Below are 21009 nucleotides of genomic sequence, written 5' to 3'. Positions count from 1 at the left end.
AATGGCCTTGCGGAGTCTCGAACTAGTGACCATTGGGGAACCCAAGGCCTGACTAGCTGAGCTACCCTGCAAGGTTAACTAGTGTGGAAAGAGATTATTACTCGTGGTTTTTCAGAGACTGTTTCGGATTGCAGCACACAGACTTCCTACCATAACCGATTGTTATCCCCTTAAAACAGGAGGCTGATTTGATATATACAATTCATAAGACCATCTCAAGATTGGAAGGTGGAGGACTTTGTTGAGCTATTGGGGCTGTTGTATAATTTGTAGATCGGTGAGGAGGAGAAGGATGAATTTGAGGTCCTCCCTTTTATAAGTGATTAGTGAATGTGGAAGGGCTGCATTTTTCCTTGTAAGGCTATTTGGGCACACAAAAACCCCTTTAGAGGTAGCTGTCTTAGGCAAGGTTGTTAGAATCGGGATTCTACGTATAATCGTTTTGGGCTCCGCAGAATTGGAATCGTAGAATCGGATCGTGAATAGTAAGATTCTACCAAACTAATAAAAATACAACTCAAACAAACTTTCTAAACAAAAACTATCCTTAAACGATTGTCTAAGGGGTATGTTCATATAAAAATATTCAAACAGATTCTTTTAATTTTTAAATTTTAAATTTTCTATTTCCCTTCTCTTTTTTTTTGGGAGGTAAGACAAAATTTATATAAATGCAAATATTACATTGGGCTTCAAAAACCTGAAGTTTGCAAAGCCCATCAGCCCGAACTGTACAATAGAACAAAGAAAGCAAAAGAAAAGAACAAGGCACAAGACCAATCTGGTTGGATAAAACCATAGCAACAGATGAGAGAGAGCAAATTTCCCTGTTCCCCTGTTGCAATTTCCCAAATACAGCAGCAGCCGGCAGCTCCTCTCGTGTTTCTCAGGTAAGCCCTCTTAATCTCTTGTTCTCTCTCTCTCCTCCTCCTCCTCCGCTTCTTCTTCTTCTTCACCGAAACCCCAGTGACTCTTTTTTTTTCCTCAAGCATCTTATCTCTTCGTCGGAGCTGCTTTGTCAACCGCGAAAGAGAAGGAATTGTGGCACTATGCTAATCGATCTAGGGCTTCTTCTAATTCTGACAACTCTTAAACCCAAAACAAGACCACAAACATGGAGTAATTTAGAATCACTGGGATCATATAGAATCGTACGATCCCACGATTCTACCCACACTCCCAGCGATTCTACACAAGCAACGATTTTTAGGCGATTCGGATCGATTTGGGCGTGTTGGATCGTAAAATCATGCGATTATACGAGTTAGAAACGCGATTTTAACAACCATGGTCTTAGGGCGGACAACCTTAGAGAGGATTCTGGCCATTAATAAACCTCAGGAGAAGGAAGAGTCAGCATAGCTGATCGTCAACTCGTGTTGTATGTGTAAGAAGGATGAGAAGTCGGTGAACAATCTACTCTTGCATTGCCCAGTGACTAGGGACGGATAGGGCTTTATTCTTGCCTGCTTTGGTGTTTCTTTGGACATGCCTCATTCTACAAACAGCATGCTTACAGCTTGAAGAGAAAGTACAATGGAAGCAAGTTCAAGATGCTTGGAAAATTGCTCCTCTTTGCTCGTGGTCAGGTATTTGGTAGAGAGAGTAATAGGAGATCTCTTGATGGGAAGGAGACTCCTACTTGGGCACTCAAATTCTCTATTCTTTCTATATTCTTATTTTTGTTAGTTGTTATGGTAAACGGTTGAAATTGTAAATTTGTAGAAGATACGATAATTTTAGGGATAGTTTGAGGATATAGCATATTGTTTTGGCTGTGAGCTTTCTATTTGGGTTATGCTCCCTGTTCAGGCGCTATTTTATGATATGTTACTTATAAATAATACTCCCTCCGTCCCAATATAAATGTCACTTTTGGGGAGTAGTTATTTTTAAGGGGACATGTGGGACATGCATTGTCCCCCTGGAAAATTACTAACTTGCCCTTTTTTTTAATATTCAAGTTTGAAATTTTAAATTCCAAGGACATATATGGAAATTTGTGAAATATGTTGTTTGAAAAAGGAAAGTAGACAATTCCTTTGGGACAACCCAAAAAGGAATGGTGGACAATTACTTTGGGACAACCCAAAAAGGAAAGATGGACACTTTTTTTTGGGGACGGAAAGAGTAAATAAATAAAGCATTAGCACTTCAATAATGGATAAAAAATGTAACTTCAACTAATATTTACATTGCCTTCTATTTATCAAAAATATATATATATTTCCACTGCCTTCTATTTATCAATGTAAAAAAAAAAAATATATATATATATATATATATATATATATATTTACATTGCCTTCTGATTCAAAACTGAATGAATTAATACTTGTAAACTGCAACCTCAATTTCATGCTCCCATATCATAACCACGACTTGAGTTCTGTACTCAGTCCAGGTTTGGTAGTAGACAATTAAGAATCCAAGTAAAAATGATTTTTATGAAGAAAAAAAAATCAGTAATATTATGCAACAACTATTGAACATACCAAATCTCTGAATAAATAGTATATTTCTAGGAAACACGGGCACGCCTAAAAGGGCAAAGAATCCGTGTCGGAGAGGAGTCTGAATACTACATTTATTGCTCTCATTCCGAAGAAGGGGGGGGGGGGGGGGGGGGGGGGGGGGGGGTTTAGAAATTAGGATTTTAGACCTATCAGTTTGGTGGGAAGCATTTACAAATTAATTGCCAAGGTCCTTGCTTTCAGATTGAGGAGGGTTTTGGATGGGTTCATTTCCGATTCTCAAAATGCCTTAGTGGGAGGTGTCAGATTTAAGACTCGTCCCTTATTGCTAGTGAGTGTGTGGACTCCAGAATGTGAGTGGGTTCCTGGTGGTTTCTGTAAGTTGGACATTGAGAAAGCATATGATCACGTGAGTTGGAGCTTTTTTCTCTATTTGTTGGAGAGGATGAGAAATGGAGGAGATGGATAGAGTTATGTATTTCGAGTGCTCAATTCTCAGTTCTCGTGAATGGAGCTCCAATGGGTTTCTTTCCCAGTTCGAAGGGCTTGAGGTAGGGGGACCCGCTTTCTCCCTTTTTGTTCCTTATTGTGATGGAGGCTCTGAGTAGATTGTTGAGGAGGAATGTTGACTTGGGATTCCTGAGAGGCTTCGAGGTGGGTAAGGACACAAATAGTCAGCTCGAGATTTCTCACTTGATGTTTGCTAATGACACTTTAGCGTTTTGTGTTGCAGATGTGCCCCACTTCAGATATTTGATATTTATCCTGATTTGGTTCCAAGCTGTCTCGGGTCTGAATGTGAATGGAGGGAAGAGTGTTTTGGTGCTGGTTGGGGAAGTTCCTGAGATTGCTACGTTAGTTGATATTCTTGGGCGCAGCATTGATTCCTTTCCTATTTCCTATTTGGGTTTACCCTTTGGTTCGCCTTGGAGGAGTGTGGGGAGATGGGATCCTATGGTGTGGTGGAAAGATTCAAGAGGAGGTTGGCGGGTTGGAAAAAGCAGTATCTTTCTAAGGGTGGAAGGGTTACTCTGATAAAGAGCACTCTTTCAAGCCTCCCTACATATTTACTCTCACTTTTCCAGATTCCCTCCTCTGAGAGGATTGAGAGGTTGCAGAGGAATTTCCTATGGGGGGGCTTGGGGGAGGAGTTGAAATATCATCTGGTTAGCTAGGAGAAGGTTTGCTGCCAGATCCGGGTTGGAGGTTTGGGAATCAGAAGATTGGTGCCATTCAATAAGGCTCTCCTCGGGAAGTGGTAGTGGAGATTTGGGGTAGAGAGGCATAAGCTATGGAGGAGGGGTGATTGCGAGTCGATTTGGGGAGGGGAGAGGAGGGTGGACCTCCGTTGAGGTGCGTATTCCGGGGGGAGTTGGGGTTTGCAAATCCATTCGGAAGGGGTGGGATGAATTTTCAGAACACATCAGATTTCGACTCAGGGATGGTAGGAGAATTCGTTTTGGGGAGGATGTTTGGTGCACTGATCGTTCTCTTGATCTTACTTTTTCTTGGCTCTTCAGGATTGCCATGGATAGACATGCCATGGTGGTTGACTGCTATTGCCTTGATAGTGGGAGATCGTTTTAGGATGTTCGTTTCACGAGGCACTTCCAAGACTGAGAGATTGAGGATGTCGTTGGTTTTCTGGAGCTATTGTATCATCAAGAGATTGGGGGCGGCGTTTCTGATGATTGGGTGTGGGATCGTGTTACTCAGGGCCGCTTTGATGTTCGGTCCTTCTATAGATGTCTTATGAGGGGACAGGGGTTCCTTTTCCATGGAAGGCTATTTGGAGCTCAAAAGCCCCTTTAAAGGTGGCTTTCTTTGCATGGACCTCTGTTCGAGGGAAGATATTGACCCAAGATAATTTGAAGAGAAAACAAGAAGTTGTGGTCAATTTTTGTTGCATGTGTCTTAGAAATGAGGAGACGGTGGACCACCTTCTTTTGCACTGCCATATGGCTAGGGATTGTTGGGACTTGATGCTAGGTTTGTTTGGGGTTCAGTGGGTTATGCCCAACACTACCAGAGGGTTAAGTGAGGCTTAGAGAGGTTTTACAGTGGGGCCCAAGCCTGGGATGTTTGGAGGGTTTCGCCTTTGTGCGTTTGGTGGTGTCTGTGGATTGAAAGAAATAGGAGATCTTTTGAAGGAAAAGTGACTACTATCTCTGCACTTAAGTTCTCCATTATTACTACTCTTTTTTGTTAGGTCGTAGGGAGAAATTATAAATCCTTAAAGAAGATTGTTGATTTTTTGGACTCTTTGAGAGTGTAGAGGCCCTATTTGGCCTTGTGTGGTTCTCTTGGGATGCCCTCCCCTTTTGAGTGCTTTTTATACCATTTTTACTTATTAAAAAAATAATAATAATACTTAAAAGTTGTTTTATAAAAAAGTGTTATATTAAACAATCAAATATATATGCTTATATTTTAGTTCAAAGGTTGAAACTCTTGCTCAATCATCTTTGACTCTCTCTTGTTCTCCCACCAACCAAGCTTCGCTCTCAGTGGATGCTCTCTCTCTCTCTCTCTCTTATTTTCTCTCTTCTTCTTTCTCCTCCTCTATTCTTTCTTTCTTCTTTTTTTTTCTTTTTTTTTTTTTTTTTTGATAATTAAGCAAATTCAATAAAAGGCATTCAAAAGGGGAATGTGTCCCATAAACAACAAAAGGATCCTATGGACCCAAGGAAGAAATAAAGTCAGTTATCTCCTCCGGAGAGGAACAATGCCTACCCAAACCCCAAACGCATAAAGATGTAATAAAAGTTGACTTAAGAACAACAATCGAGGATTCCTCTCCTTCAAAGGATCTATTTTTCTACTCCCTCCACAGACACCACCATAAAGCATAACGGCGCCATCCTCCAAAACCCACGAGCATGACCTCCCGCAAAGCATCCACTCCAAGCCTCCTTCAGTCCTCTCGCAGATCTAGGCATCACCCACGAAACCCGAAACATGCCTAACAAAAAATACCAACAGTCAAAATCCACTAGGCAGTGCAAAAGAAGATGATCCACCGATTCTCCACCTATTCTTTCTTTCTTCTTATTCAACACAAACCCTAGATACTTCACTCTTTCCTTTCACAACAAAATTCTTTTTGCATCTCTTTTTCCTTTTTCCTCTTCTTTCCATGAACTTTTTCTCTTCTATGAATTCTCACTAAGCCCTAATTCTGTTTTTAACAAAACCCCTATCCTCTTTATTTCTTTGTTTTTCTCTTTCTTCTTTCTATCATTCATTCTTTTCCCAGCAAAACACAATTTTTTTTTTTCATTATTAGACTGACAAAAAAATTATACTACTCTTAATTTCTTGAAGTACATATTGTATTTATTATTTGTAGTGTCCGTGTCCTAATTTTTTATAATTTGCCGTAACCGTGTCTTTTCGAATCCGTGTCCCGTAACCGTTTCCGTGCCTCTTAGGTATTTATGTTTTATGTATTCATCTGAAACCCACTAGGATACCTAGAGATAAGATTTACATATTTCCTCCCTCCATATTTTACTTTTTCTTTGTCTTTTTCTTTTTCTTTATTTTTATCTCTTTTAATATGAGATGCCAATCTATAGGATGCTCCCACCCAAATTCAAAATTGGATTTTTCTCAAATGACAAATAATAAAAAATAAAAAATTGTGCAACATATTATGAGGATAATGCAAATGAACAGAGTAGTACAGGTTAAAACAATGAAAACATACAACTGCATCAGGTTCTAAGCTCATAAGTACAGGTTAAAACAATGAAAATATACAGCTGCATCAGGCTCTAAACTCGTAAGGTATAAATAGAGCTTTTAAATCATGTAACTTATACTAAAATTATCATTCGAATGAAAAGAAATGAAAAATGAGGGCACATGCACCATAAACACACTTACCTGGGCCTTCACCGTGGATTGCATTACCAGATACATTAGTAGAAAAGGCATTACCAGCTGCATTAGTAGAAAAGGCATTACTCTCAACATTGGCTGCATCACTAACTGAATCAGTACGACTCGTAAACCATCGCCGGCTGTCACAAGTGTTCCTCATCATCATTTGCGGCTAACAATACAAAAATTCAGTCAGCCAAATTTGATATGACAGATGAAGAAGTAATTTTCATTTTAATTTGAACTCCTACAGAAGATCCAAATTCAAGTTCAAACCAAATTTAAAGGTGAACCAAAAGTCTTCAACAACAATAGGAATATATATATATATATATATATATATATATATATATATATATATATATGCTATATGAAGAACGAAGCAAAGGGCAATCTTATTCAATCCAAATAATCACATTGATCAAGTCGGGATCATCATCTTTTTTTTATAAGTTTGGAATCATGATCATTCAAGGGCGGATTCAAGATTTCTCGTTGGAGTGGGCTAATATTAAACATAAATTTAATAACAAAATTTCTTAAGCAAAATAAAATAAATAAAAATAACATAATATAGATAAATATTTGAATTCAATGATATATTAAAGTTTTATTCATTTGGTTTCACCACATTACATTTTGCATGCTGGGTTGGGGCCTTTATTTTAGTATGGTGGCCGAGTTGACTTGGGCTTCATTGAGTGGGCTAAATTTTGGGGTAGGCTAATACTATTAATTTTTTTCTTTTTTTTGGGCTGGGCTAACATTAGTATAGTAAAAAAAAAAAAAAAATTTTTTTTTTTTTTGGGGTGGGCTACAGACCACCTTTGCCTACCCGTGTACGCCTTTGTGATCATTATCCTTCTCTTTATCCCATATAAATGGAATCGAGCATATCTATTCTCTTATTTCATTCTTTACTATTGAAATTCTTTTCTCCCATTATATTTAATTTTTGAATGGTGTCTAATTATCTCACATCGAGCATAAGCTCAAACAGTTTATAAAACTTATATATTGTTAATTTCATTCAAGCTGCCTCAACAATACAAAGGTGAGCCTTATTTATAGCCTAATCTGAACTTGCTCACTAAGGAAAGGAATGCAACTTGCATTCACTTTCATAATGACGTGGACCCCACTTTCTCACATGTCACCTTACTCACTAAGTAAAACAATGCAAGTTGCACTTACTGTAATGATGCCCTCACGTGTCACTTCCTTGCTCACTAAGTAAAGAATACAACTTGCAACCTCCTTCCTCACAAAGTAAATGCAACTAGCACTCACTTTCATAATGACACTCTCACGTGTCAGCTTGCTCACTAAGTAAAAGAATACAGCTTGCACATTTTTATTTACCCATATAGAGATTATTATATATATTATATATCAAATCATGGATGCCCTGCATCAGACTCCTCCACTTTAGAAAAACTCATCCTCAAGTTAAGCTGAAAATAAAGCTGTTCACTAGGCAGGTAACACTAGACTAAATCAGCAGAAGGTAGGAGAAAGGACCATGCCCTCAGGAAGGTCGAATGCATAGGCATGTCCCTCTTTCGTCTTGAAAGCACACTTGTCTCCATAATCATCACGGATTTGATGATAATAAATCAAGTTAATATTCGAAAAGAATTTTGAGGCAACCACCATATCAATCTTATCATCAAAACACGGTATAGGAACCAACTCTTCAACTTGCCTCTGCAACACTTCATTCTCGACTGGGTTCATGCAGTATTGTTGCAGGTTTGGTAAACTCATGCCAAGAACCAAATCTTTGTGATGTTGAATTTCTCGCATGGGTGATAAACCAACTGGTAACTCGTCTGAGATCAACTACTGTTATTCAGCTCATAAAGGTTGCACTGGATCCAAAACGAGGTGACTCTTTGCTCTTAACAATGATTGTCATATCATCGGATTCATTTACTCCCTCTTCAAACTATGCCTCATCTCCAGCAAGAAAACAATGCCCCTCCACTTTAGAAGCTTTGGGCAGTTCTTCTTCAGTTGGATTCTGAATTTAATCATGTTCTACCACCCGCAATCTTCCAATATATCTCTCTATATGTTGGTTTACCGACTTTTAAGAGATTATTGCATTCATTCAAGCAGTAGTACTCATCAATATAGTGGTTAATAGGTGTAAGTACCTTTGCATGCAATTTTGATATTGGTGGTGCGAGATCTCTTCATACTCTTGTGGGAGAAATCTGGCCATCAATAATTTCTTCATCTTGTGCCACATTCGGGCAGGTTGCTTTCTGAGCCATCTCCGGTGTCTTTGACTTTGTTCCCAGCGGGCCACCAGGATGTAGCACCTCCTTGAAGCTTGTATTGTACAAGCTTAACCTACTTGTCTTCTCCATATACTCGTTAAAACGCTCAACATCGTTCAGCCAGTCTGAAAAATCCTCAATATGAAGATATCTACTGAAACTGGGAAGATCAATCTTCTTGTAACAATCATGAGTGTTCAGATAGTTTTTGTCTGGCCTAGCTCGGTCACACCAATCCATCCCGAATCTTCCTAACTCCTCATTATCGGAATAATTCGCATAGGCTGGAGGCCTCCGTGGATTTACACCAATGTTCAGTTGACCGCGAGAAAAATCTCTAGCACGAACCCGAACAGGATCACGAACCTGGTTGCCACAAATCCCAAGACTAGCTATTTGTCTAAACTGTTTTTCTTAAGTATGCATGACTGCCTTTGCAATCTTCGTCGGCAAAGCGGTTGCTGCCGAAACAATCATTTAACATCAAACCAGGGTAAATCAAGGCTCTGATACCACCTCACGTAACGGAAGCAGGAAAAGAGATATATATCTCACACCAAGCTCAAGCTCAAACAGATTATAAAACTGATATATTGTTAATTTCATTCAAGCTGCCTCAACAATACAAAGGTGAGCCTTATTTATGGCCTAATCTGAACTTCTTCACTGAGGAAAGGAATGTAACTTTCATTCACTTTCATAATGGCGTGGACCCCACTTTCTCACGTCACCTTACTCTCTAAGTAAAACAATGCAAGTTGCACTAACTATAATGATGCCCTCACATGTCACCTCCTTGCTCACTAAGTAAAGAATGCAACTTGCAACCTCCTTACTCACTAAGTAAATGCAACTTGCACTCACTTTCATAATGACACTCTCACATGTCACCTTGCTCACTAAGTAAAAGAATACAACCTGCACCTTTTTATTTACCCATATATAGATTATTATATATTATATATTAAATCATTGATGTCATGCATCTTTATTCTATCCCATATTGGTTGTCCTATTTTTCTTAAAACTAATCTTATATTTCATAACAAGTGTATCCACGGGTCTAAATTATACATGTCTAGACCACTTAAGTTGGCCTTCCTTATAATTTATTAGCAACAAGTGTAACTCTTGATTGTGTCACACGTTAATCATTTACCATATTACTTCTAATTACTCGTATCATCTATTTAAGCATTCTTATTTCTGCCTCACAAATGTGTTTCATACTTCTCATCTAGCTAACCATTCTTATTTCACCTACACAAATGCATTTCATACTTCTCATCTAGCTAAGCATTCTTATTTCACCTAGACAAATGCATTTCATACATCTCTTTTATAACCTGGCAAGCCTGCTCCCTTAGTTGGCAACTTCATCTTAATATAATTAGACCCCAAATTATTTGATTATACATCTGCTCGCATCACTTGTTGTAATTAGGGGTGCACAAAAAATCAGTGGAACCGGTGAATCGATCCGAACCGAACCAGACCGTATGGTTCAATCTAGTTTTGTTATGATTTGGACTGGTCCAATTCCAAAAACAGAGAACCGCTAACTCACAATTCAGTTCTGGTTTGGGGTCCAATGTCCATTAGGATTGAACTGTTAATGATATATATATATATATATATATATATATGATGTTGTGGCTTTTTGCTTAATCATATAATTTCTTCACATTTATTAAGTTTGTTCATAGTTTTTTAATACATGCACCCAACAGAGATTTTGCCACTACTTTACATCATTTGAGTCTCAATCTCACGCTTGCTGAAAAAGAAGTGAAAGTAGGAGATGAATTGACAAAATCTCTGAGAGGTATGGAATCACATGTTACAATGGTGGCACAGGTTCCTACTACTAAAGTCCAGAACTGTGGATATAACTGGACCAAACTGATCTCTTATGGTTCCGTTTGATTTTACAGTTGCTATGGTCCGCTTCTGGTTCTGGTTCTAATTTTCTAGGAACTGTTGGGATAAGTTTGGTTCTCATTTAGCCCAGGGATGGTACCGAACCGTGTGCACCGCTAGTTGTACTATACACTCGACCTTTTTTTGGAGAAGTGAACCAAGAAAAGGCCCCAACATAGAGGTGAAAGTCAGTAAATGGAATTGAAAAATTAGCCTAATGCTGCATAAAGTTTACTTGGGTTTCTATGTAGTAAGTGAAAATAATCTCATCTACCAGTTTATTAACCACTATTTTTAAAATCAATGGAAGTGTTCTACCAAAGAAAAACAGCCAAGGGAGCACTGTCAGTGTCACTAAGTGGGCTCTCGATTTTTCGTACTTCCTAATTGTTATCCACCATCTCATGAGTTTGTTTTTGAAAACATGAGAGAGAGAGAGAAGAAAAGGAGGGGGGGGGGGGGGGGGGGGGTGTTTGGTGAGGGAGGGTTTCTGATGTTATTTGTTAACCTTGCATGAAGATCCTGTATGGAAGTGCCCCTAGCTATTTCTACCAAAAGCTCACTCCGGATGCTTCATATTCCACCTATAACAACAGTATTCATTCTAAGGGATGGAGAATACCAGAAATACACAAGAAAGTGGTCTACATGGCACATAATCTTGTTCAATGGAACTGACAAATTAATTGAATAATTACTATGGGGGTCATAATAAAAGGTTCCTGACAAACAATCTAGCCTGATGCTACAATTCCCCTTCCAGAAATGTTGAGCTTAATTGAAATACTGCAAAAATAAACCACCTATTCTGCTATAATCTCCAATATTTAAAAAGAACATGAAGCAAAAACAGAAGTAAGGTAATTGACATGTAAAAATAGGCAGAGACTACAAATCATAGTTTCCTATTACGCCCATGAATCCCACCGCTGGCAAAATTCCATCTTTTGCGAATCAGTGTCTCCCAGAAACTAAAGGCTCCCTCACATGGATTAGTCCTTAGAAGTATTCAGCAGGAGAGGACTCCTCTATTTAATTTACTCTATATGAAAATAGGACCTCACTGCAGAAAGAGCCCTCTCTGTCATTGTAACCTTCAATGCCTCTTTCCTTCAGAAAAATGTAAACACAGCATATCATCACCTCTTTACAGGGGCACGCTATAAACCAAGTCTAGTTCAAATGGACAACTTTTCAAATGAGCTTGAGTTTGCAACAATCTCGGAAGGTGATAGAGACGGGCTTGAAATGCCGTTTGGGGAAGATGAGGAGTTGGCGGCTCTAAGAAGCTGTGATGGGGATAAAGCTCTAGGGCCAGAGGGGTTTACTTTAGCTTTCTTTCATCAGAATTAGGAGGTGGTGAAGGCTGAGGTGATGGGGGCATTGGATTCTTTTTTTCTGCATGGTTCTTTTGAGAAGAGCCTCAACGCTTCCTTCATCACTCTTATTCCCAAAGAGGGTGGAGCATGTGAGGCGAAGGACTTAGTGTTGTTGGGGTGGTGTATAAAATTATTGCAAAAGTCTTCAGTTGTGGAGAGTTCTCAAAGGGGTGATTTCAAACTCCCAGAATGCATTTGGTGGAGGGCGTCAAATTCTGGATTCAATTTTGATTGCTAGTGAATGCATTGAGGCTAGGGAGAGAAGTGGTATTCCGGGGGTTGTTTGCAAGCTGGATATCGAAAAGGCTTATGATCATATTTGCTGGAATTTTTTGATGTACCTAAGGAAGAGAATGGGCTTTGGGCAAAAGTGGAGGTCATGGATTTTTTTCTGTATTTCGACTGCTCGATTCTCTGTTTTAGTGAATGGATCCCCAGCTGGTTTTTTTGCTAGTTCTCTTGGATTGAGGCAGGGGGACCCTCTTTCCCCATTCTTATTTATTATCGTCATGGAGGCCTTTAGCCATCTGATGGGGAGGGCGGGTGATCTTGGGTTCATTCATGGATTCTCGGTGGGCAAAGCTCCAAATCAGTTGGTCATCTCCCACCTGCTTTTTGTGAATGACACCATTGTCTTTTGTGATGCTATCCACCTTCAGTTGAGGTATTTACAGTGCGTACTGGCCTACTTCCAAGTTGTTTCAGGGTTGAAGATTAACACTGTGAAAAGCGAGATTGTACCAGTTGGAGAGGTGGATGATATTCATGCCTTGGCATACTCTGGGGTGTGGTGTTGGCTCTTTTCCGATCTCCTACTTGGGACTCCCTTTGGGAGCCTCATCAAGGAGAGTTTCTGTGTGGGATCCGATTGTTGAGCGGTTTGGGAAGAGGCTTGCAGGTTGGAAAAAGCAATACTTGTCCAAAGGGGGGAGGGTTACACTTATGAAAAGCACACTTCAAATCTTCCGACCTACTATATGTCGCTATTTCCGATGCCTAAGACAGTTGTTCGAAGACTTGATAATATTCAAAGGAAGTTTCTGTGAGGGGTGTAGGAGGTGAGTTCAAGTACCACTTGGTTAACTGGGAGAGGGTGTGCTCTCCAATTAATAAAGGGGGTTTGGGGATTCGAAGGCTAGATGTGTTTAATGAGGCATTGTTGGGCAAGTGGTTGTGGAGGTTCGGGAGAGAAAGGTTCAAGCTTTGGAGGCGTGTTATAGCTTGTCATTACGGGGAGGGCGATGAAGGGTGGATTTCTAGGGAGGCTAGGAGCCTAGAACCCTAGCAGGTATGGGCTCTTGGAAAATTATCCGTAAAGGTAGGGATGAATTCTCCAAACGTATTCGGTTCAAAGTTAGAAGCGGAAGTAATGTCAAGTTTTGGGAAAACAAATGGTGTGGGGATTCGGATTTAGCCAGTAGATTCTCTCGCATTTACCGGATTGCTATGGCTAGAGATGCGGTGGTCGCTAACTATTATCGACTCGATAATGGGAAGGTGACTTGGGATGTGTAGTTCCGCAGACAGTTTCACGATTGGGAACTTTTGGAGGTTACAGACTTCCTAGCATTCATCTATAAACAGGTGGTGGTTAGGGTGGGAATGGACGAGATGTTGTGGGTGGGTACCCCGAGAGGAGTGTTCGAGGTCAATTCTTTCTACAAATGCATGTTGGAGCGCCCTGGCCCTATGTTTCCTTGGAAAGCCATTTGGAGGACAAAAGCTCCTCTGAAGGTGGCATTCTTCTCGTGGACTGTCGCTTTGGGAAGTATCCTTACTATTGATAACCTTAGAGAAAGAAGTCATATTGTGGTTGACATGTGTTACATGTGCAAGAAGATGGGGGAATTTGTCAACCATCTCCTTATTCATTGCTCAATAGCTAGGGATGTTTGGGCAATGTTTTGGGTTGCGTTTGGTCTTCCATGGGTGTTCCCAGAATCCACGGTCGACTTGTCAAAGACTTAGAAAGGATGGACAGTGGAAAGTCAAGTCAGAGATGCTTGGAGGGCCACTCCCCTTTGTATTTGGTAAGGTCTGTGGTGCGAAAGAAATAGGAGATTCTTTAAAGGAGAGGAGTCTCCCATTTGGGCTATTAAATACAATATTCTTACTTCTTTATTTTTTTGCGTATATGGGCGGGATTGTAATTCAATGGATAGTCTTTTGAATTTTATGGATAGCTTAAAGCTATAGAGCCGATTGTGGGTCCGCCGTTGTCTTCTTTGGGATCGCTCCCCTTTTGAGGGCCTTTTATAAAACCTTACTTATCCAAAAAAAGTTCCTTTTGGGATTTGAATTTGAAAAAGGAGTTGGAATTGGGATTAGATAGGAATTAAAATGAAATTCCATTTGTATGTTTGGAACAATTGGATTCGAAAGAAAGAAATTCAGTTTTTAGTTTGGATGTAAGATGGGATTTGAAGTGAAAATATTATTATATATAGATATAAAATTGTAAAATGAGTATATAAAAAAAATGAACTTAACTTCTCAAAATGTTCTAAACTAGAAATTTGTCTGATTGCTCGTAAATATCTTTAAAATATGTTTTTTAATAATTCTAGAACCAATTTTATAATATAAATAAGAGTAGGCGCAAATTCATTGAGCGTGATATAATAGTTTAGTGTTTAAACTTGAGTGCAGTTGGAAGATGTGATATGGAATGGAATATAGATATAAAAGAAAAACTACAGGGTAGGAAGACATTATACATACGGAAAGTACTCAAGAGTCTAGAGATAAATATAAACTAGAGAGTAAGAAGATCTTAGACATTTGTTTCCTTATAGACGGTGTGGGTTTGCATGGATTTGGTGCTTTGGAATTAATTAAAGAAAAATTAGTTCAAAGGATTAAATTTTTCTTCTCCAATCTACCCGGTATTTGAAATCCCATCAATTGTAGTCCCAAATTGATAAAGCAAATTCTTTTATAAAAATAAAAAATAAAAAAACCTATTAGTTACAAGCACAACTTAAATATCCGATTCTACTAAAGTAATACTTACTTTCAAGCTAAACGCAATGTCCTTGAGCTCGGTTACGATATTTCCCATCTTGTAGAGGCTCTGAGGAAGATCGATGTTGCCGAAGTAACTCATTCGGTACTCCTCCACGGACAGAGGATCATCATCCACCTCTTCCAAGGCATTCAGAGAGTTGTCTGCAACCAACAGTTTCAGCCCTTGCTTCCGGGTCACCGGCATGTCCATCCTCGCATATTTCTCGTCGTCGTTCAACACCTTGCGGGGGAATGTTGACCCGTCTTTCATAAATCGATTGAATGCTCTGTTTTTCTTACCTTCGGCATGAGGAAGTTGTTTTGAACGTAAGTCCGAATCCGAATTATTAGTTGGAATATCTGATTCGGAATTGGAGTTGATGGGAGCGAATGTGCGGAGGGAACAAACAGCCATTCGAGAGAGGAGCTTCGAGTAGATTGTGTTGAGAGCTCTTAATGCCATTGTTGCATCTAGGGTTTTTCGGTGTGAGAGGGAGTAGCTTAATGCCATTGTTGCATCTAGGGTTTTTCGGTGTGAGAGGGAGTAGCTTAATGCCATTGTTGCATCTAGGGCTTTCGGGTGTGAGAGAAAATGGGTATAGAGCTTTTGTTGCAAGTTTTTGGGTGAGAGAGATGGGAAGGGTGTAGGTTTTTCTTTTCCTTTTTTGGTTGGGGTGGGAGGCATACAAAACTCCAACGCGCCTTGTGACTTACAAACGCCGCCCTTCCTTTCTCCTTTTTTTTCCCTATAACTGTGGAACTCGAGCGAGTTGTAAGTATAATAACTTAGCCTAATCTGCGCCGCCCCTTCCCCATTTTTTTCTCGAAAATTGTTAGACCCGGTAGATTTAAATTAGGCTGCAACTCAAGCGAACTGGAGCAACTCAATATATAAAATGTTCAATCGAGTCCAATCCTAACCTTACATTCAATCCGATCTTAAACTTAACTCTATATTCAACCCTAGCTATTAAACCCAAGTTCATCTCTTTTTTTTTTTTCTTTTTTTTTTTTGAACTCGGGTTTACAATTCGAACTTAAATTTCGGGTTAGAAAGTCAGACTAATTCAAGTTATCCATATGACCAATCTCCACGGTGCAAATTTAATGTGGGCTTGAATTACTTTATGATTAAATTACTCTTAAAAAAAAGTTTTAAAAACTTATTGCAAATTTATAAATAAATTACCAACAAACTCTTAGAAAATTAATTCTACTAAATGTTAACATAAAATAAATTACGATTTACCAAATGAAGTTAGAAAGAAAAAAGGTGATCGTAATTTGAATAGTATATATAATGCATTTCAAATAAAAATATATATGGAAAAAAATATATATAGAATCCGGGTTCAGGTTCGACCCGGGTTTATAGCACCTCAACCCAAACTCAACCCTAATTAAGTTTGGGTTAGAATTTTTCATCCAAAACCCAAACTTAATCATAAAAATGATTGTCTAAGCCCATAAAAAATCAAGCTGGGCTTGGGTGGGTTCGGGTTACGTAACCCAAGTTGCACCTCTAATTTTAATATATAATCCGTAATCTCTTATGTTGCGATTTTAGGGCCAATTTGGCACAATGGAAATGAAAGGAAAAAAATAATAATAATGGTAATAAAGATGATAGATTGTTTCTAGTATGAAATGTTGGAAGGAAAATAAAGGATTCAGTGGAATGCAATAAGGCATGAATAGTAACTTTTGTTATCATTTCAAAATGGGATGAAAGACAAATATTTCTAATGCAACTTTGTTAATATCAAATTTGTCATTATTTTATAAAAAATTAAATCTATAAAAAGGGTATAGTTGTAAATTCAATAAAATGGTTCCTTTCATTTCCTTCCGCAAATATGATTGCTATTATGTCGCATTTGTTTTGCAGGAATGGAATGAAATGCAAGTATGTAATGAGCATGGGAATATAATGGAATAGTCATTCTAATTTCATTATTTGGTTGCAAATATGATATGTATATGAATAATCATTCTAGTGTTTGGTTGGACAAATTTAAAATTTAGAATATAATGAATTTGAATTGAATTCTCCAAAATACCCCTCTTAATGACAATAAATTAAGTTAACAAAATAACATTCTTTTATAATTTTTATAAAAGAAATGGTGGTGGTGTTGGATGGAGATGAAGATGATAGTGGAGGTGGAAAATATACAGTAGTGGTATAGGTGGTGGTGTTGGATGGAGATGAAGATGATAGTGGAGGTGGAAAATATACAGTAGTGGTATAGGTGGTGGTTTGGAAGGCGGCGGGTGGTCGCAGTGGTGGAAGGTGGCGGTGGACGACAGATGATGAACGCTCAAATGTGACACATTTTAGCACCTAATCGAGGGTATTTTAGTCCATTCATCTATCTTTATTTTTCCGTTTTAGTACTTATTTGTGTTTTTGTCTATTTCAGGTTAATAAGGTTCAAACGGGCTAAAAATGGTCTATTACAGCCTTTTTGGAATTAAGCAAAAGTTCCAGAAATATTTCAGAAAAATCCAGAAAAAAAGTAAAAAATGCTGAAAATTTGGATCGATTGAAGATTTATTCTATCGATCGAAGATATTTTGGATCGATCGATCGAAGATTTCTTTAATCGATCAAAAATGTGCTGGGAGCGAACTGTTTTATTCCTATGCTCCCGAACTCTACCTACCACATAGTTGCGGGATTAGATATTTTAAGGGTTTATTTTCTGACTTGTTCACTACTCCAAGGACATTTTATAAAGGGGGAATTTGTAATACCCCCTAGTTTTAAAAAGAATAAAATTGGAATTTCAATTATCTTTATTTATTTATTTATTTTTTTTATGTGGCTAGTTGCTTAAATGTTTAATTGGTTTATTTGTTTTAAACTGTTAGTTTTGTATTTGAATTGCCTTATTTAGTTAAGTATATTTTAATTAAATTAATTGTATTTTTGGTTGTTATGCTTACTTTAATTGTATTATTAATTATTTTCTTGCATGGACGTAACTGTTTAATTAAATTAAGTGTATGAATTATCTTTTAGGGTTTTAGTATTTTTATGGACTTGCCGACATAATTAATTAGGATTTACGTCTAGGGTTTTTATTGACTTAGGATTTTGAGTTAGTTATAAATATATAACTTATACGTCCCTAGGGTTTGATAACCCTATTCACGACACAGTGAAAATACAGAGAGTTTGGAGAGAATTGAACGAGAGTAAAAACAGAACAAAACTTAGAAGGAGAACAAAGAGGGCCAAGGGAGAGTTGTGGTGGATTAAACCAAAACCATAGGAGGCTTGAAGGTGGTCAGTGGTTGCCGGAAATTAGGAAGACGACAACACAGTTTTGAGACCAAAGCTACAGGCAAGTTCTTCTACTTTCTCCTTCCCTTTGGCTTGTGTTCTGTGCACCTAGGTAGTCTCTAGGGTTAAATAAATTATAAACTAAAACTTACATGTTAATTGTATGTTATATTGATAATCTGTTTGGGTTGTAATCGAATCTATTACAGAATTCGTACACATCTGTTTTCAGTTTTATTGGAAAAGCTTGTTAGTCCGGTTGTAATTTTAGACTCTAGGGAATTTGTTGAGTCTTAAATGGATCTTGCATGATTATTATATGTCAAATTTCATTATATGTTGTCTGAGAAAGTGGTCTGAAATAAATTCGTTATTGTCTGTTCCAGTTTTGCTCTTTAAGCATGCTAGTAAATTGCTTAGTTAAATCTCTGTATTTGATTTCAAATTGTTGTTCTAAAACCATTGGGAGTCTGTTTTGGTATTAATAAGACCCTAGGATAAGTTTCAGAAATCAACTGAAGGGTGGACATAGGCCGGAGAAGAAGCAGAAGGACGAGGACGGAGCAAACGGGGACTGGAAGCTCTCAAAGGAGGTGAGAGCCGGCTCCATGGATGTGGGAGCCGGCTCCCACACTCATTGAGCCGGCTCTACATTCTTAGAGCCGGCTCCAGGCTCAAAAAAGGGCGTGCTCTTGGAATTTAGAGCAGGCTCTTTCAAATAGTAATTTTCTGAAAAAAATTCTACGAACTGTTTGGATATTATTGGAGCATGGGAACATTTCTATTGACTCTGGGGTTTTACAGAGGGATTAGAAGGTTGGATTTGAGAGTTATTAAGTCCTTAAATTGAGTAAGCTTGACCTCTAAGTGAATGAAATTAACAGTGTGCTAATTTAACAATTGTGCGTACGGGTAACGGCTGGAAGGAAATTTATTGTCTAATTTTAATTTGACAATTTAAGGGGCTATAATATAGTTCTAAATTAAAGTTTAAATGTGTGATGGAGTCTTTTGAATAACAATTAGACTTGTAGCTTATTGGGGCTCTGTGCTAACAGATTAAACAGAATATCAGTATACAACTTAGCATGCAACCTGATGGAGAAAATTAAGTTGCTCAAATTAATCTAGCAATTTATGGGACTATAATGTGATTTAAAAACTTATTTTTAATGCATTATAGAGTCATTGATATATTAGATGTGATCTACGCATGCTATGGATGCTAGTTGTTGAACCTTTAAACCGTTTCCTGCAAATACATGGTTTAACTCTTGGATTTAAATTGCTGAAACTATAAATAGTCTTCTGTAATTATTTGGGATGGTTCTGGATTGTAAATTGCTATACTGTTATTTATAGGTTATAATTTACATGGTTTGGATGTTAATTGTGGGATCTTAGATATTATCTTACAAGTAATTGGATTATGGTTTTGAACTGTAATTGCTGTAGTGTTGTATAAACTATTCTGCAATTACCTGGCTTTTGGTTTTAGTTATTAAATTGCTATACTGTTATTGATAGTCTGTAATTTTATTCTGAGGTTTTGGATTATTATTCTAGTTTCTCTTCAACAATTTATTTATTCTTGTTTTTCTTATTTGTATTCTGTGTTCGATTATTGCTAATTGATTTGATATCCTCGGGTTATCGGGCGTGGGCCTGGCCAACCCACATCCGGAAATTCGGGGGTATCACTGTTGGTATCAGAGCACTCCAGGTTCTAGTATCCTTAGGAGTGTTTTCGTTATAGGACTTCCGCGTTGCGTCTCTTAAAAACTTAGAGCCATATTAGGATTTGTTGTACTTTTGTGCTACACTTAGTTTATTTATCGGTTAGGTAGACAATTCATACATGAATTTGATGGTCCATGCTTAATATTGCAATAGTAAACGTATTTTGTTTACAATAATGTTTTCCCCAAATTATTTGAAAGTGTGTGGTTTGGTGAACAAGTTTGGTGGCAATTTCAATAGACCCCAAGACCTCACTTCTCATCTCTTAAATCCCTAACTCAACTTAGTTTATTTTAATTGCATTTTAATTTCCTTGCATCTTAGTTTAATCAACCGATCTCTCTCTTTGCAATCAATTGGTACATTAGAGTCGAAGTTAAATTCCAATACGTATAATCTATGTGGATGATCCCTACTCACTATACTTCAGTAGTTATAGTGGTGGTTTTATAAATGTAAATTTGACTAGAAAGACTTCTGAAACCACATTCATATTTTGACCTTGCGAAGCGACCTCTCACATTACAAAGTCCGTTTTCTAAACACATAGAAGAAAGGCTCGTCAAATTTTGGTGCCTTTGCCAGGGATTAACGGTTTTGTTGGAATTAAACTAGACAATAGTGTTCATTAGACTGCTTCTATTTTTATTTTATTTTCCATTGCATATTCGTTTCTCATTCTTGATATTATTTATCAATTAGGTACTTGTAATACCCCTGATTTTGTAAGGGTCATAATTGGAATTTTAATATTTATTTTATTGTTTTCATTATTTATTTTAATTATTTTTTGGTATTTATGTGGCTAGGTGCTTAATTGTTTTATTTTTATTTTTGTTTCCATTTGATTTAAATTTAAATTTTGTATTTGAAGTTGCCTTATTGGATTAATTATTCTATTTAGTTTGATTGTGTTTTATTTTTCTGTGATTGCGTTAGGTTCGGTTTAAATGTTGTGTGATTTTATTTATGGAATTAAAGGAGCTAATTAGGTTTAAATTATAAATGAATTAAATTGTAATGTTAATTAG

The 21009-nt window shown here is 37.7% G+C and overlaps 1 protein-coding gene across 2 annotated transcripts in view; it reads right to left on the bottom strand.

Annotated features, from left to right (window-relative positions):
* The window catches only part of LOC132280214 (uncharacterized), a 34792-nt gene extending 18811 nt beyond the window's left edge, over window positions 1–15981 (bottom strand). The window contains exons 1-2 of one of the 2 annotated variants that reach the window (XM_059782389.1): window positions 14957–15981; window positions 6363–6531 (exon numbers count right to left, since the gene is read on the bottom strand). In XM_059782389.1, the coding sequence (XP_059638372.1) occupies window positions 6363–6531; window positions 14957–15634 (847 nt within the window). In that variant the 5' untranslated portion in view covers window positions 15635–15981. The remainder of the gene's footprint in view (window positions 1–6362; window positions 6532–14956) is intronic. The other variant, XM_059782388.1, reaches the window with a different exon arrangement.
* Between the last annotated feature and the right edge of the window lie 5028 nt (window positions 15982–21009).

The sequence above is a fragment of the Cornus florida genome, unplaced genomic scaffold (genome assembly GCF_030987335.1).
Source record: "Cornus florida cultivar Cherokee Brave unplaced genomic scaffold, ASM3098733v1 CherokeeBrave_3.0.0_Hap2_Chr10, whole genome shotgun sequence".
NCBI lineage: Eukaryota > Viridiplantae > Streptophyta > Magnoliopsida > Cornales > Cornaceae > Cornus > Cornus florida.
The sequence above is the reverse complement of the archived record's forward strand: the minus strand, read 5'-3'. Positions and strand labels throughout refer to the sequence as shown.